We start from the raw sequence: 15964 nt of genomic DNA, 5'->3' as shown, positions 1-15964 counted from the left end.
GGTATACAAATAAACAACATTTATTTCCAAAGATATTGTAGCAAAAGTGAGATCTATTTTTATATCAGACAAGTACTACTGTGCCACTTGCCAAGGTTAAAGCATGATTTTTGCTAGCTTTCTTAAGTCAAACGTTTGCGACCACCTGATGTAAAGCGACATAAAACATTCTTGTATGAAAGCAAAAGCCATTAAATGAGTAACTGCCTCCAAACAGCTCCCTTTACTCAAGAGTGCAAATATTTCAGCATTCATCCTTACACCTACTCGCTCCACGATGTCAACATGTGAATGAGATGAAGAGTAAATCATCTCTGTGGTGAGACGGATGCATCACCAAGTGTCTAGAAACGGCTCCTATTGCATTCAGTGCTTTTCAGTATATCCTCATCAACGGATAGTCAGTCCTTTCTTGAGAAAATCGCATGCGATACATAATCTTGGTAAGTAATTGAGGATGTTTGGGTTGTCAGCTTGAATTAATCTCAACCACTGGTAATTACTCAAGGCCGCAGTCCATACTTTTTTTACCCACCAGGTCACCCGAGATAGGAACCAGCCTTTTTAGGTTGAGCCTGGGCAGCGCATGCACTTCTCTGCGAGTCATGCTATATTGGAGTATGTACTTGAAGCTCCGTCCACTCTCCACCCATATTTGTTATTGTCCTCTGTCATTGTCCTTCTTAAATGCTGCCTTCTGATTTGTTATTAGGCTCGTCAGTCCCTCCTTAATAACGCCTTGTCTTTATTAGTATCCTCCCATGAGGACTGGCCCTTTTACTTCGGTTGTTACATGTGCATCTTATTTAGTCTGTAAGCACTATTTTCTCTAATGAGTTTCTCCTACTGCAGGAGGGTCTTGTGTGCAGTTGTGACTACCAGCTTGTTTATTTAACTCGTAGCAAACGGGGAGCTCTTCGGGAGCCATGGGAGACAGAAGGGGGCAACTCAGCGATGCATTCAAGCTTTTGGAATGCAATAGGTCTCGCATATGCAAGAGTTTAAGCTATTGGCATGGTAAATGACAATGCCTTTTATTTATGTTTTAAAAACCACAACATAATGCTATATCCTGACTTCAAGGTTATGCATGCCCTGCCTGTAGAATCTTATAGTGATGACATCCCTTGGAATGTTGCGAGTGAAATGAGTCACAGTTGGCTGGGCTGAGCAGCATGCTGGCTGCTCCTGGTATGGTCTGTTGTATCATCTTGAATAAAGCTACCTGAAACTCATCACTTGTACCCGACTCAATCACTACAATTTTTGGCAACCATCTTCAAAAGAACCTGCTTCTGTCACTTCATCAAACTTCAAGCAACATTAAGGTACAAATTATCTCAACTTATTCTAAGGCAACTGGCATCCTGACCCCACCAGTGACCTCCCATCGGTCGCCCACAGCAGCAGTCTGCCAGTTGTTCCTGTGCGTCTGGGAAGTGCTACTTTAAGAGCTACCGGCGTGCATCTGGGGGAAGTGCTACTTCAAGAGCTACCCTTACAGTTTTGGATGTCTACTCCCCAACATCTCTACGCGTCTTTGGTGTGCCTTCAGTGAGGGTAAGCGTGCCAACGTCTGCATCTTGTGCTGTGCCTTCAGTGAGGGTAAGCCCACCGACGTCTGTTCTGTGCTGTGCCTTCAGTGACGGTAAGCCTGACACTTTTCAAGCCTGCCAACGTCTGCGCCTGCCAACTCCTGCATCTTGTGCTGTGCCTTCAGTGAAAGTAAGCCTGCTTTACTATCTTCACTGCCACACATCGACATTTCTGCTATTGTCTGTCCAGTATCGTGCTTTTCTCACAACGGAGTGTGCACTTTCTACAGTGAGTCCACTACTTTTGCTTCAAACATATCTGGCTGACGACAATTTCTGAGCGCTTCCTTTGGGGACAATGATAGCTCTGTAGTGACTTATTTACACTACGATTTTGCCACCTAGCACTGGTTCCTACGGGATGTGGTTTTCACCTCAGACATCTTTACATCTATGCACGTTGTGTTATCTCTGCTATGTGCGAACCGTGAACTTCACCAGATTTGTGCATCTGGCCCATCTGGGGCTAATTCAGGTGAACCTCATTTCACCCTTTGGTTGTTGGGCAACGTTGAGACCTCTCCTCTGCTGCGTTGCCCAACCGTCATCTTCACTTTCAAAAATACACAAGCCTTGCGACAATGTTTGCAAGAGTTTACCTTCGTCCAGCCTTTGGTCGCGAGCAGTCCTCTCTGTGGTGTGCTTGTGACGCACTTGTCACCTTGGCTGCAGTTATGCCCTCTGGCATTCTGAGCGACCCTGCCCTGCGTCTTTCTGCGTGCCGCCATTATTTTGGCGCATTTCTTCACTTCATCCACAACTTCCAGAGTTCTGCATGCTGTGCCAACCACGACGTCAAGAAGTCTCTCACAGTCTCCACCGTGCCATCTTCAGTTTCAACGGTTTTCTCCCTGCACGTCGGATTTGTGCTGCCGATCACCGTAAGTACTGTTTTCTTTTTACGAAACTCTTTTTGCATCGGGCTGTGTGTCAAACCTTCTCTGCCAGCTGCTTTGGAGTTGTCTTCTACACGTCGCTGTCCTGATCCATCATACCCTTGGCGAACAATTTAGCCGTTTAGGAAATCTCGAACAGTGTTGTCTGATTGACTAAGGTCATCACCTTCTTCCTTCTGCCACGAGTTTATGAGTTTACAATAACTATTTTCTTATACTAAATTAGTGGTGTATATTTTGTTTCTTTGACAGTTCGTCTTTTAAAGCTTGACTGTCTCACAGATCCACGGTGACAGGCACACCTGTGACTACCACGCTATACTATGTATGGTGGAAGTTTTATTTGGTTATCAGCAGTTGTCATTCAAATGTTTTTACAAATGCATATTCATCGTTCCTTCTACATGCTTTTCCTTTACAGGTGCCACTTCATTCATAGTTCTTCACGTTGGCAACTCTGTTTATTGGTGGGTCTTTACATCTTCGTATAGTCAGCACACTCTTTACTAATTGTTTGCTGGAAACTATGTTTCTATGAGTCTCTGTTCAAGCTTTGTTGTGTGTCACTTATATACGGTGACACGTTAAGGTATGTTGTTCACAGTTACTGCCTTTTCGTTCTAGGTTGTGTTGTTACGCTCAGGGCAATTATGCAACGGTTTTAGTCCGTTTTGCATCTTTTGTGCTTCTCTTTCCCAAGAGATAAGTCATGGGTTCCTACCCATTTAATTCGGGTTCCTACCCACATTTAAGTCACGGGTTCCTACCCATGTATTGGGCTCCAACCCACATCTAGTATACAGTCTAGTTTATCCCACACAGGGTGTATGTTATGGGCCTTAGTCCCATCTGTTTGTTGTACGTTTATACAATTCTCACATGTGCACAATATTTTAGTTGTCCCTTCTTGCAGGGGATCTATGCAACGGTTTTAATCCGTTTGGCATCCATGCAAGGGTTACAGTCCTGTTGCAAATGTGTGTCTCTCTATAACCTAGAGACTGCTTACGGGTTCTTACCCACACTTCCAGTTGACAGGTTCACGCCCATATACTTTGACATGTGCACAAAATGTAGCCTTGTATGCGAGGGTGTCAGTCCCTTTGCATCGGTTACACATCTCTATCCCAAGAGATGTTTCATGGGTTCCCAACCATGCATTCGAGTTTACATATTTAGCTTACGTTTTTTATCCCTTTTGAGTGCATTTCATTGCTAAGTATGTACGGTTTATATTGAATTTTCTTTTGTGAGATATACACTGTTATCTTTGTATTACAATCTTGTCGTATGATAATGGTGTTTGGATGAGGAATCCCCCCTTACTTTTCCTCATCTTCCTGGTTTCTTTCTTCATTTCTGTTTTCTTTCTGAGGTCTTCTTGTGTCTTTTGTGGATTCTGAGCTTTCCTCTGCTTTTCTGTTGTGTTTTCTTTCCCTACGTTCGTCGCAGCCTGAAGCCCTGTGTTCTGTTTGTTTTCCTTTTTCAGCCTCCTTTCATTCCTGTTCTGGCCAGTGGGTGTGCTTTGGGACAGTCTTTTGTGCTTCCTTTTCTTCTCTCTCTGACATTTTTTTCTTCTTTTATGTTGTGTATAGAAGGGAGGATGGTTTCTATGTTTGTTTTCCTTTCTTCTCGGCTTCTCGTTTTCGCCCTTGTTGCTCTTCTTTCAATTGTCTTACAGTTCGGTTTCCTCACTGTTTTCTCTTTCTCGGTTCTTCTCCCTTGTTCTCCCATTGTTGTTCTTCTGTTTATTTGGGAGAATAGGGGATATGTTATATACTGACTTCAACGTTGTGCATGCCCTGCCTGTAGAATCTTACAGTGATGACATGCCTTGGAATGTTGCGAGTCAAATGAGTCACAGTTGACTGGGCTGAGCTGCCTGCTGGCTGCCACTGGTGGGGTCTTGTTACGGTCTCGTTGTGATCTTGTACCATCTTGAATAAAACCACTTTGAATCATCTGAACCTGTTTGGACTTGATCACTACACATAAATAAAAGGCATCGTTATTTACAATGCCAGTCGCTCAAACTCGCTTAAATTAAAACTTGTTTCAATGCAGATGCTGGTTTGCAAGTAGGCCCTGGTCCTGCTCCAATTGGAGCACTCCAGCCGGAACTGTAAGGCTAGGTTACCTCCTAATGGAAACAAAGTGGCTGAAATTAATTCAAGGAAGACACACAACTGGTTTTCATCCGTTTTACGCCCTAAGTGCAATGGGTATGACCAGGCATGGGTCCCATGCTCATTGTGCCATGGGACTCAAGCTGCATCCAACAAAGAGGCTGAAATAGGGCAAAACCAGTCTGAGGTTGCATGCGTTCCCATTCATAGTGGACCTTGACTGTTCGTATAGGAGCAAGGATGATTTTCATATGGCTGGTTCCTGTCTGAGTTGGCATGAGGGGGGAAAAAAACGATAGCACACAGTAATTACCAATTGCTGAGATTCCATTTCAAATATATTTGGAGATGCTCAATTCTCTTTGTAAACCGGTTCCATGTTAATTCACATATTGGAAGCTAATTGCTGAATTATTTTCAAACTATCTGTTCAGAGTTGAGGCCTCAAAAAAATGTAGTTTACACTATGTTTGGAGAATAGCTAGTGATTTGGCTGGATGTAAACTAAACTGTTTAATGTAGTTATAGCTATCACATTCATCCTAACAATTCTTTTTTCTCTTAAGTAATTGACACAGTGTTTGGTCAAAGACGCAAGATGTGGTAAAAACAATGCTGACACAAGACAAGTTAACCTGACTAATTAAGACCAGCTGTATAAAATGGTTGAGCCATCATCATACAAACAACCACCCATTAAGAGTAGCCAACACTGCTTTAAATTTTATGGCAAGACCGGAGGCTCATATTATGCTTTTCTAATCTTGCTTTATATGAATAGCAGCCAAGATCACGAACACAAACTTCGTTCCCAGCAGGCCCAGCGAGAAGCTGGCCAATGGGCAACAAAAGAAACAACAGTATCAGCCAATGAACAGGCAGTCTAGGATATAATTAAGGGTCAGACTGCGAACAGCCCTCTTTTCTTGCTGCTCGCAGTCGAGATAAGTACCCTTTCATTATCTGGTTATGATATTTTTAACGTTGGTATTTTATGCTTCATTGTTATCATATCGCTGTATTTAGTGGGCGCGCTGCGCTTTTGTTCACCCTGTAGCTCTTGTGAGCGTCTTTATTCTCCCACCCTCTCCGCTGCAGTTTATCTCCTCGCGTGACAGCCATTTCCAGCACTTTCTCATAGTGCGCTGTTCCCGCTCCTATCATCTCCTCAGCATCTGAACTTGGTTCCCGCCCCTGGGAGGAGTTTTTCCTCGTCTCCCAGTCAGGTTTTCCTGGTGTTTGTACACGCCCACTAGGAAGGGCTTCTTGCTACATAGTTTAAACCCCTTGTTGTCTGGTTTTTCAGAGTGCTGAACATGGAAATAGATAGCTCTCGGAGTTCGAAGTTTAATAGTGAGGAAGGGGAGGCATTTAAGACAGATTTAAATACTTTTATTAATAATTCTGTTGAACATGCAGTTGAGGCTTCCATGAAGCGTTTTTCTAAAGATATGGAAAACTACTTACTGTCATTAATGTCCAAAACTTTGGCCCAGTCTGCGGGGGATAGCAGAAAAAGAAAATTGGTACCTTCCAGCTCTAAAAACGTTTCCGTTACTGTGTCACGTGAATTGGAAGAGGTTTCCTCTCGCAAGGTTGAAGACTTGGTGCCTCCCAGGCCTCGTGTCAAGGAGGGGTTATCTGTCTCTTTTAAGAAACGAAATGCTAAAATCAAAACATGCTGAGGTACCTGAGAAACTGATAATTTCTCATATTTTGGACACTGACGACGATTTGGGTGACTGATAATAATTTTGATAATCTTGATGCCAATGACCCTAGTTCTCCTCCTAAGAAATCAAAGTCTGATCCTTTTTTTTTTGTTATCCTATTCTGGATTCTATTGGTACCCCTATGTTTGATCCCGCCACTATCCGCCATCCTAATTCTACTGAATGGTTTCCTCTCTCATGTTGGCGAGTATATTTCCACCAGAATGCGTTTACCTTTAGATAAGTCGGTTAGATCCAAACTAAAAATCAGAGTGTCCCAAACCTTCTCTTTCTTCTCACGTTGCTACTACTCCTACCATTGACCAGCCTCTAATGACTCTTTTCCAAGTACGGAAAAGATCCACGCAAGGGTGTGGATAAGGCCTGGTCCACTAGCCAAGACAAATTGTTGGATGTTGTCGGTCCTTTGGCCCGTATTTTCGACCTGGCTGAGTCCGCCCGTTTGGGTGGCACAGACCTTGATGCCCAAGACGTCTCTCTATGAGGCCTTTTGTCTTTTAGGCAAGGCCAATTCGGCCATCACACATGAACGTCAAAAAAGGCCTCCTAATTAAACTGGACCCCAAATTAGTCAATTTGGCTTCATTGGATCCCGGTATTAAAGCCAATTGTATCCTGTTTGGAGATTCTCTTGTCAAAGATCTAAGTAAATTCGTTTCTACGTTTGCATCCATCGACAAGGCCCAGCAGTCGATCAAGTAGGTGATTTCCCCACGTGTTTTTGGAAGGGCCGGCAGAGGCAGGAGTCGCTTTGCCGGCCGTTCCTCCCACAATCAAGGCTCCAGAGATTCCTTCAATTCCAACAACTACCACCAAGAATTCAAGCCCCAGTTCTATCCACAAAGGGGCAGAGGTTTCCGTGGCCTGAAGACCTTCAGAAACAATTACCAACAAGGTAAGTCTTCCAGTTCCCCCTCTCGTGGGGGGTCGTCTAAAGTTTTTTCTTCCAAATTGGCGGTCTCTGACTGCAGACCCTTGGGTCCTCCATTCCATCCAAGGTTATCTTATAGAGTTCTACGCTCCTCCTTTCCAGACAGTTTTTCCTCCTCCTCTCGACTTCTCAAAAGAAATGTCAAATCTCATATTTCTAGAGGTTCAGTCTCTGCGCCAAAAGCACGCTATCCAAGTGGCGCCTCTAGAGCCTTCAGGTTTCCTAAGCTCCATCTTTCTAGTTCAAAAGAAAAACAAAAAGATGCGTCCGGTCATAAACCTCAAATGGTTCAACCAGTTTGTGGTCTATCGTCACTTCAAAATGGAGACCATCATTCATCTCAGAGAGTCTCTTCGTTTGAACGATTGGATGGTCAGAATAGATCTACAGGACGCTTATCTCACGGTTCCTATTCACCTTTCTCGCAGGAAATTTCTTCAATTTCAATGGTTAGGATTGTCTTACCATTTACGTTCTCTCCCCTTCTGACTGTCTTCAGCCCCTTGGTGTTTCACCAAGATCATGAGAGCAGTAGTGACTTACTTGAGGTCCCTCGGGATCCGTTTGATCATTTATCTCGACAACATCCTCTTGATGCATCCGGACAGACTAACTCTGCTATCACACTTACGCATTACTCAGTCTCTTCTTTCCGACTTGGGTTTCCTTCTAAACCCCAAAAATTCTATGCTGGTTCCTTCACCCAAAAAAAAAAAAACACAAAAAAAAAAAACGATTTTCTAGGCTTCCTGGTGGACTCCTCCACCAGTTCCCTTCATCTTCCTCAAGCAAACGTTTCCACAATAAAGTCAGATATTTCCCAAGTTCTCAGAAACTACTCCATTTCTCTCAGATCTCTTGCAAGAGTCGTTGGCCGGCTTTCCACTTCTATCCAGGCTATCTTTCCCGGTCCTCTCCATTATCGGGCCCTTCAGCGCTTAAAAATTCAACATCTGCGTCGAGGCCTGGCATATTCCAACCTCATTTCTTTAGATCAAGAATCCCGATCGTAACTTCAATGGTGGATAGACCATTTAGATGTCTGGAACAGCAGAACCATTTTCGCCTCAGTCCCAGATCTTGTGTTGGAGTCCAATGCAAGCTTAACAGGTTGGGGCGCCCGATGTGGCACGATTTCGACTGGAGGTACATGCTCTCTAGAGGAGTCGAGATTGCACATACATTGTTTAGAGATGCTTGCAGGCTCCTTTGTGATCAGAAGCCTCGCCAAAAACAAGGTGTGTTGTTCTATCCTTCGCATGGACAATGTTTCTGTGGTGCGCTACATCATCCATCTCCGTGGCATCAAGTCCAAGCCCCTGGCGGAGTTAGCAAAATGCCTTTGGGAGTTTTGCCTCCTCAACAAGATCTGTCTCAAAGCAGAATATCTCCCAGGCAACCTCAATTCTATAGCAGACTGGCACTCTCGTTACCTTCAAGACTCCAGCGACTGAAAGCTTCTTCCATCCATTTTTCACTCTCTCTTTTAAAAGTGGGGCCCTTTGCATTTCAACCCATTTGCCTCTCGTCTCAACTCTCAGCTTCCACGGTTCTTCAGTTGGCGGCCGGATCCTTCGGCCCTTGAGACAGACGCCTTTCTCCAGGACTGGTCTTCTCACCTCCATTATGCCTTTCCTCCTTTTCTCATGATCAGCACGGTGTTAGCGCAAACATCTCTGCAACGAGCCTCCCTGGTTCTAGTAGTTCCCCTCTGGCAATCCCAGGTCTGGTTCCCATCTCTTCTGGAGATGGCGATGGATTTCCCGGTCCTCCTTCCCTCTTTCAACAACCTTCTCTTGAACTCCTCAGGACTTCCTCACCCTCGGAATCTAGACAATTCCCTGACTCTGCTTGGAAGATCACGGGTCAATCCCATCTGACAACGTCATTTCGCAAGAGGCTTCTCTCTTAATCAGCAGGGCCTGGGCCCCAGGAACGACTAAGGCTTACAAGTCAGCTTGGTCTTTATGGGCAAGCTGGTGTCTGGGAAAACGTGTCGATCCCTTTTCAGCACCTTTAACTTACATTGTCAATTTCTTGGCCTCTGAGGCCAGCTCAGTTAAGTCCTATAGGATGGTCAACCTCTACCGGTCTGCCATTTCCCTCAATCATTCACCTATTGATGGTAAACCAGTTGGTGAGCATACCCTTGTTTGTCGCCTCCTCAAGGGTGTTACATTTTCCAAACCGCCTTTATCTAAATACTCAAAACTATGGGATGTGAACTTGGTTCTTAAACTTTTTGTCGATTGGCCGGACAATACCGATCTTTCCTTAAAAATGCTTTCTGCCAAGTTTACCATGCTCTTATGTCTGGTTTCTATTAAACGTGTTTCCGACGTCAAAGCCATGGATGTGCCCTCTCGTCAATTCACTCCTTCTGGAGTATTGTTTCATATTAATAGACGTACAAAAACTAATTTGAATTCTGTTTTTTATCCTTCCTTTCCTGACCAACCTAAATTGTGTGTAGGTCTTTGCCTCAAAGTTTACGAACAGCGTACCTTTGATCTCAGAACGTCCTCCCATTCCCAACTTCTCATTTCTTTTTGCAAACCTCACAACCCTGTCTATTCTACCCTTGCCTGCTGAGTTTGTTGGGTCATGTCACTTGCTGGCATTGACGTTTCTGTTTTTTGGGGCCCCTTCTGCCAGGGGAGCCATGGCTTCCGAAGCCTTTTGGGATAGCTCCCAGTTGGAGGACATTCTGAGATCAGCAGATTTGTCTAATGATAAAGTTTTTCGTATTTTTTATTGTAAACCTGTGATTTCTGATGTATCTTCTGTTATTAATATGCTTTGAACAAGCATAATATGAGCCTCTGGTCTTGCCATAAAATTTAGATTTTCCTATAAGTTATGACGGCAAGTCTTAATTTTATTAAAGACACGGAGGCGAGTATTATCCCACCTCAACACTTCTAATTTGTGTTTGTTTCCCTCCCTTCAGGGACTCCAGCCTTACCACCGGCTTCCTCATGATGCTCCACGGTGTCCTCATCGGAATGATGCTCCTCTGCTTGGTGTTTCCTCTGGTTCTACGGATCCAGTTGCTGCTGACGTCACCAGGACCTCACTGATGGACTCTGGTCAAGATTTGTTTGCTTGGACTTTGGCTTTGTGCATTGTTTTTGCTATTGTTCCTCTCATAATGAACTCTTCTTAACTTGCTAGCCGAAGAAAAGAGGGCTGTTCGCAGTCTGACCCTTCATTATATCCTAGACTGCCTGGTCATTGGCCGATACGGTTGTTTCTTTTGTTGCCCATTGGCCAGCTTCTCGCTTGGCCTGCTGGGAACTGTAGTTTGTGTTCGTTATCTTGGCTGCTATTCATATAAAGCAAGATTAGAAAAGCATAATACTTGCCTCCGTGTTTTTAATAAAAATTAAGACTTTCCGTCATAACTTATTAGGAAAATCTACATTATTGATCACTTTTTCGGTCAACATTGCTACTGACCTACTCAAATTAGCATCCCTTTGCTGACCATCCAAAATGCCACTGAGTTACACTGTTCAAAACGCCAACACCAAATGTCATTTATCCTCATAGGCCCTTATCAAACCTTCAAGGCTAAATTCCGAATCCTGTGTGAACATTGTTAGGTTCAAAAGTTCAAAAACACTTTATTCGCATATCGTCGTAGCCATAAAAGCACAGCAACATAACAGATTTTAAAATGCACAGGAAAAAAGTCATAGTAAAATCCATTGGCAATATACATGAAAAGCACAATAATAAAATATGTCAGATTAATACAAACATTGTTTGCACGGGGTTATGAATTACGAAAAGGCTTGCAAAAAAAAAAAAAAAAAAAAAGAAGCCATGCAGAATTCAGTGTGTTTTTGCATGCTAAGTCTCATTTGCAAGTTAAAAACTTGAATTGAAGGCGTTTACCAAACGTGGTGAATACTTCAACGCATAAATAACCTTTTCTATCAGCTGCTGTATATACCTCAACCTCTTCTGCTTAACTTGTAATGACAGCCATAATGTTTGACCTATTATAAATCTACTGGTAGGGACTCTGACAATCATCTGTTGATGAAAATAGACAAAACGTCATCACTTTCTCTACAGCATAGTCAAAGATTTGAAAAAACTTCCATTTCAAATGCACGTTTGATACAATTGTGGCGTGTAGGTACAAATTAAGAGGCTGTGTATCATATGGTGTGTGTCAACTCTATGTTCTAAAGGTATCTCAGGGAGCCTTTTGTATAGCTGGGACGAGAAGCTGGGGTGAGAAGCTGGGGTAAATAGTGTAAGAAACAAAGTACATTAATTCAAAAAGGAATGTGACAGACGCTGGCACAACAGTAATGGGTAAGCAAGAGCAAAACTAGAAGTAATGGGGAACGACAGAAAAAGTCTACAAGGAATGCTTCTTGGGGGGGGGGGGGGGGGGGGAACTCGTGTGCTGTCAAATTGCGTCTTTTAATACTGCGGTTAAGTTCATGAGCAAATTTAAATGTATTACAAACAACAGTTCTCTTATAGGTGCACATTTCAATTCGAGAGGCCAATAAAAACCTATCCTTTACCGAATATTAAAAAATACCGTGCTCTGTGACTTCTGACAAACGGATCAGTGTTAAAACCAAATGGCCGACGGGTTTTGTTTGTGATGATGGGCATTAATTGTATCTTACTGCACTGTGTTTTTTGTGCATTTTAAAGGGGGGGGGGGGGGGAGGAAGATGTGTTGTGTCTTATAATGTCTTTTTTTTATTGATGTGCTCTCCCTTCTATGTCTCACTCTTGCTGTCCATGTCAGCTCTGTATTCTAGAGTGCTGGCATAGGGACGCGAGAGCTGGGCTGGAGCGGAGGCAGCTTTATGTCCCGGTATTTCCTATTGAAATAAATCTTATTTGATCATTCCTGGGCCGGTTCCACTTTACAGTATATTTGAAACAAACAGTGCAAACATGTTTATTTCTGAGGTTTTTTTTTTTCCAATAGTGCGGCATTTAGCACTGGGCCGCTCTTTCTACAAAAATCTCAACACCAGTAGCGCGCTAAGCTTGGCCTTTCAGTTAGAGCTTCACTGTGCAGGTCACATCATGTCCCACTGCGGAGACAAATGTGCTCCCCTACCACACCCACGAGGTTCTCCTCCTGATGAACTCCATGAAAAATGGGTAGGGCTGGCAGCACGGGGTTCACACACACTGAGCTAATACAGGCAGGCGAAGGCTGAGTAGAATGACAGATCAACTTGTCTTTCCACGCCAGTTGCGCCACGGAAAGAAGCTGCAGTCGAAGAGTGATGGTTTAAGGTCAAGTATGTGGCTCCAAAATGCAATGCCTCACTTTTTTTTTTTAAACTCCCCAGCCCTGTCACAAAAGACTATTCAGAATCATTTCGGAAAGAAAAAAAAAAGGGAACCAACGTGAAAACTCATGACTTCAGCAAAGCAGCGATAGTTGTGCACGCACTGCGGAGCCAAGAAGATCCTTGACGTTTTGTGGAGAGAAATGGCCTCATTTGTGTTCCTTCCTCATTTGTAGGGCAGCTGACACTGGCCACCTCCCTGCTCAGCAAGTACATGTTATTTAAAACAGCGCCACTCTCAGCGTTGTTTTTGGGTCGTGGTACTCACAGTCGTCCAGATAGATTAGGGTGGCTTCCAATTTTTCACGACCCCAGCCATATTTTTCTGCCCTTCGCAAACATTTAACTATGTCTGAATTGGAGAACTCATTTGAGCTTTTGGTCTGACGCCTAATTGGTCCACCTGGCCGCCCACCCAGTCGTGACAAATGAATACACAAGGAGACACCGCAGGCCAGCGTCTTCCTAAGGACTGCCCCAGGCACTGTTCTGAACTGCTTTCACTCCGAGGATGTTTACTTTTCAAAAAATTGCCTCACTGTATACGTCCGGAGTCAGAGAAAGTCCTGGATGCATTCCCAGTAGGTTAGTCCTGCGCGAAGCATTATTTGCAGGCCTCTTAATGATCTGTAACGTGTGTCTGTCATGTAGTGGGACGATAAAACGTTGTTGCATTTGCGTCTGTCACTGACAGGATTTCACGAAGCCTAGTTTCAGCATGTTTTATTAAAAGGCTAAAAGTGCTGTCAGACTGAATAGGTTAATAAACAAACGTGCACTTTGTGCGAGCATTCTTAGGACAGGATCCGTTGCTGGAACAATAGTTTCTAACTAGTCACAGAGCAATAACACATACGAACGAATCCATAACAAGATTTTAGTTACAAGCTTCAGGTCTTAAAATTCTAGAACGATGCCACGTAAAGAGGTTTAGGCGGGCCATCGTGACCAAAGGCAATAAGTATAGTTTAAATACTAAAACCAAACACCAAAAATAATACTGTCGTAAATCATGATTCACCTCAAGGCATAAACAGGACAAAATAGGAGAGAAAAAGAACATAACAAAAATGGACTGGTAAGAGTAATTGCTCTATGTCAGTGTAAGCACTAGCTGCCCAAGCCCCGAAAAGCCACAATTTGGCAGCTGGCTTCCACCCCCTCCTACATCCCCGCTGTCCAAGGTTGCCATAAAAAGAGCTACCATAGGGCCCACAAAACAGCACGCCAAGGTGATAACACACTGAGCTACTAACACAGTTAGCACTGGTGCAGGTGACCATGCACCCCCGGGGAGAGGAGTGAGGGGCACATGCGTGCTGGAGTGAGGAGGGGGTCGCGTCCCTTCACAATAATAACGAGAGGTGCAGCACTCACAACAGGAAGCTCATGGCGGCGGTCGGGTCTCCTTTCTTCGTCGGTTAGCCGCACACCGAACGAAACAAACTCAGAACGGGTAAGGGCGGGGGAGCCTGGAGCACGGCAACGACTTCCGGAGCCAAAGACAACGCCACCTCCCCGCCAACAGCAGCGGAAACCGGGGCGAGAAACTGAAAAAGGACACGTTCGGCAGAACCCACATTGACCACCCCGATCTGCGCAAGTCAACCAGCGCGAGGGGCAGGGCCTCGTCCGCGTCCATATTAAGATCAGGCACCACTTTGATCAGGATATTTTTTATCTTAACACTTATTATACACCTTAGTAGGTGCGCATGGATATCCGACGGCTTGTAGCAACTGTACAGTTACTACCGTGGATTATATTGACCTACGATCGTAATTGTCAGTTACCAGGACGGCTAAACTACAGTGCTGCAAATGTTCACTCTATAGGCAATAAAACAAACCTTATCGAAGCAATTAGGTTGCTCATTATAACGAGCGAGCACTAAGTCATTTATTGGCCTTGCCAATGGTTGCTTTTAAAGTGAACATTTTTCGGGAATCTCAAAGCTGCACATTGAGTTCAACATTTACAGTCTTTATAAGTGTATAGTTTGTCATTTTCCACGCAGGAAACTCTAAACAATATTTTAAAAGCCTAAGGACCGTGATCAAGCTTAAAATAACAAAATACTAGTTGCAGATGTATAAAAGAACATTACAGCTGTTCAAAGTGTCAGAATTTTAAAAGGAAAACATTTGCCGTTTACTTTTCACAGAACTAGGAACTGTAGCAATCGCTCTAGCCATTTGGTGCTTTACAGTTGTCAGGTAAGCAGATTTATGAGCCTATGGGAGAAAATACATCTTTCCAGTCAATCTTCTGCCTTTAACGCTGACTCGGTGTGGCAAAATGCCCCTCATTCAGCCTCATAAATGCCACCTTTGTGTGCCATGGCGTGGGCTTTCATGCAAAATGGTTAGAAAGGAGCTATAAGAAAACCAACATAGCCAAACCTGGCAAAAATATACCTGTTGCTGTGCTTATTAGGATGAGGTGGGAGGGCTGGGGAGCAACACAGAGAGTATATCAGTAGGAATGTAATGTGAAAGCTGCACATGCGGTAGAGAGGAGGAAAACACATGTACTCCCATGGAGTGCTCAGAGTAAAATAAAAAAGTTGTTTCCTGATGTAAGCCATGGAAGGACAGAAGTCATCCAAAACAAAGGACGGTAAAGAAGCTATTCTCCATGAGATGGAAAAACACAAGACGACGAAGCATACAAATGAGGCTGACAATAAAGTCTACAAGTATTCAATTAAATTAAATAAAACTTTAATTGGATGCATTCAGACATCCATAAAAATATATATAATATAGCAGCACTAAGCAGTTAAAAGCAACAAGCACCATTACATATTAAAACATTAATACGAATAGTTTTAGATAAGCAAGGTCTTGCATATATGAACAGCATGTTTTAAAAAGGAACCAACATACAGAACAGCTTCCTCATTTGTGAGCAACAGTAAAAATCTAAAAGCAGGTGTATATTGAACAGCATTAGAACAATATTTATTTTAAAATGGGATAAAAACAGTCTAGTATACTTAGCATATAATGCACTAAAAAACATTAAATGGAGCATAGATTGGCCACATTGTTCATTGCAGGGACAGGACTAGGATTCAAGATTTTTAACATAACCCACGGGAAAAGAAAGCAAATATTTCATGATTCTCGATCTGAGATTAAACAGCAGTGAGCTTTACCAGCGGGTGCGAGCCAACCTAATGTAATCAATAGTGCAGTCAGATTCACACAAACAGAGTTATTGGGCCACTGTAGTCTTGTCCTCCATATCCCCCAGACACCTCACTTCCTCGTGGTCATAAATTGCTTTAGCGACAACCTTCTTTTTATACACCTTCACATGTTGATGGGTCGCTAAAAATA

At 43.5% G+C, this 15964-nt stretch overlaps 1 protein-coding gene across 1 annotated transcript in view; it reads right to left on the bottom strand.

The window, feature by feature from the left end:
- The window catches only part of MOB1B (MOB kinase activator 1B), a 277702-nt gene extending 263490 nt beyond the window's left edge, over positions 1–14212 (bottom strand). The window contains exon 1 of the mRNA XM_085640995.1: positions 13998–14212. Within this exon, the coding sequence (XP_085497121.1) occupies positions 13998–14011 (14 nt within the window). The 5' untranslated portion in view covers positions 14012–14212. The remainder of the gene's footprint in view (positions 1–13997) is intronic.
- Positions 14213–15964: the final 1752 nt, after the last annotated feature.

The sequence above is a fragment of the Triturus cristatus genome, chromosome 2_2, assembly GCF_964204655.1.
Source record: "Triturus cristatus chromosome 2_2, aTriCri1.1, whole genome shotgun sequence".
In the NCBI taxonomy this organism is placed as follows: Eukaryota; Metazoa; Chordata; class Amphibia; order Caudata; family Salamandridae; genus Triturus; species Triturus cristatus.
This window is presented reverse-complemented; position numbering and strand designations above follow the sequence as displayed.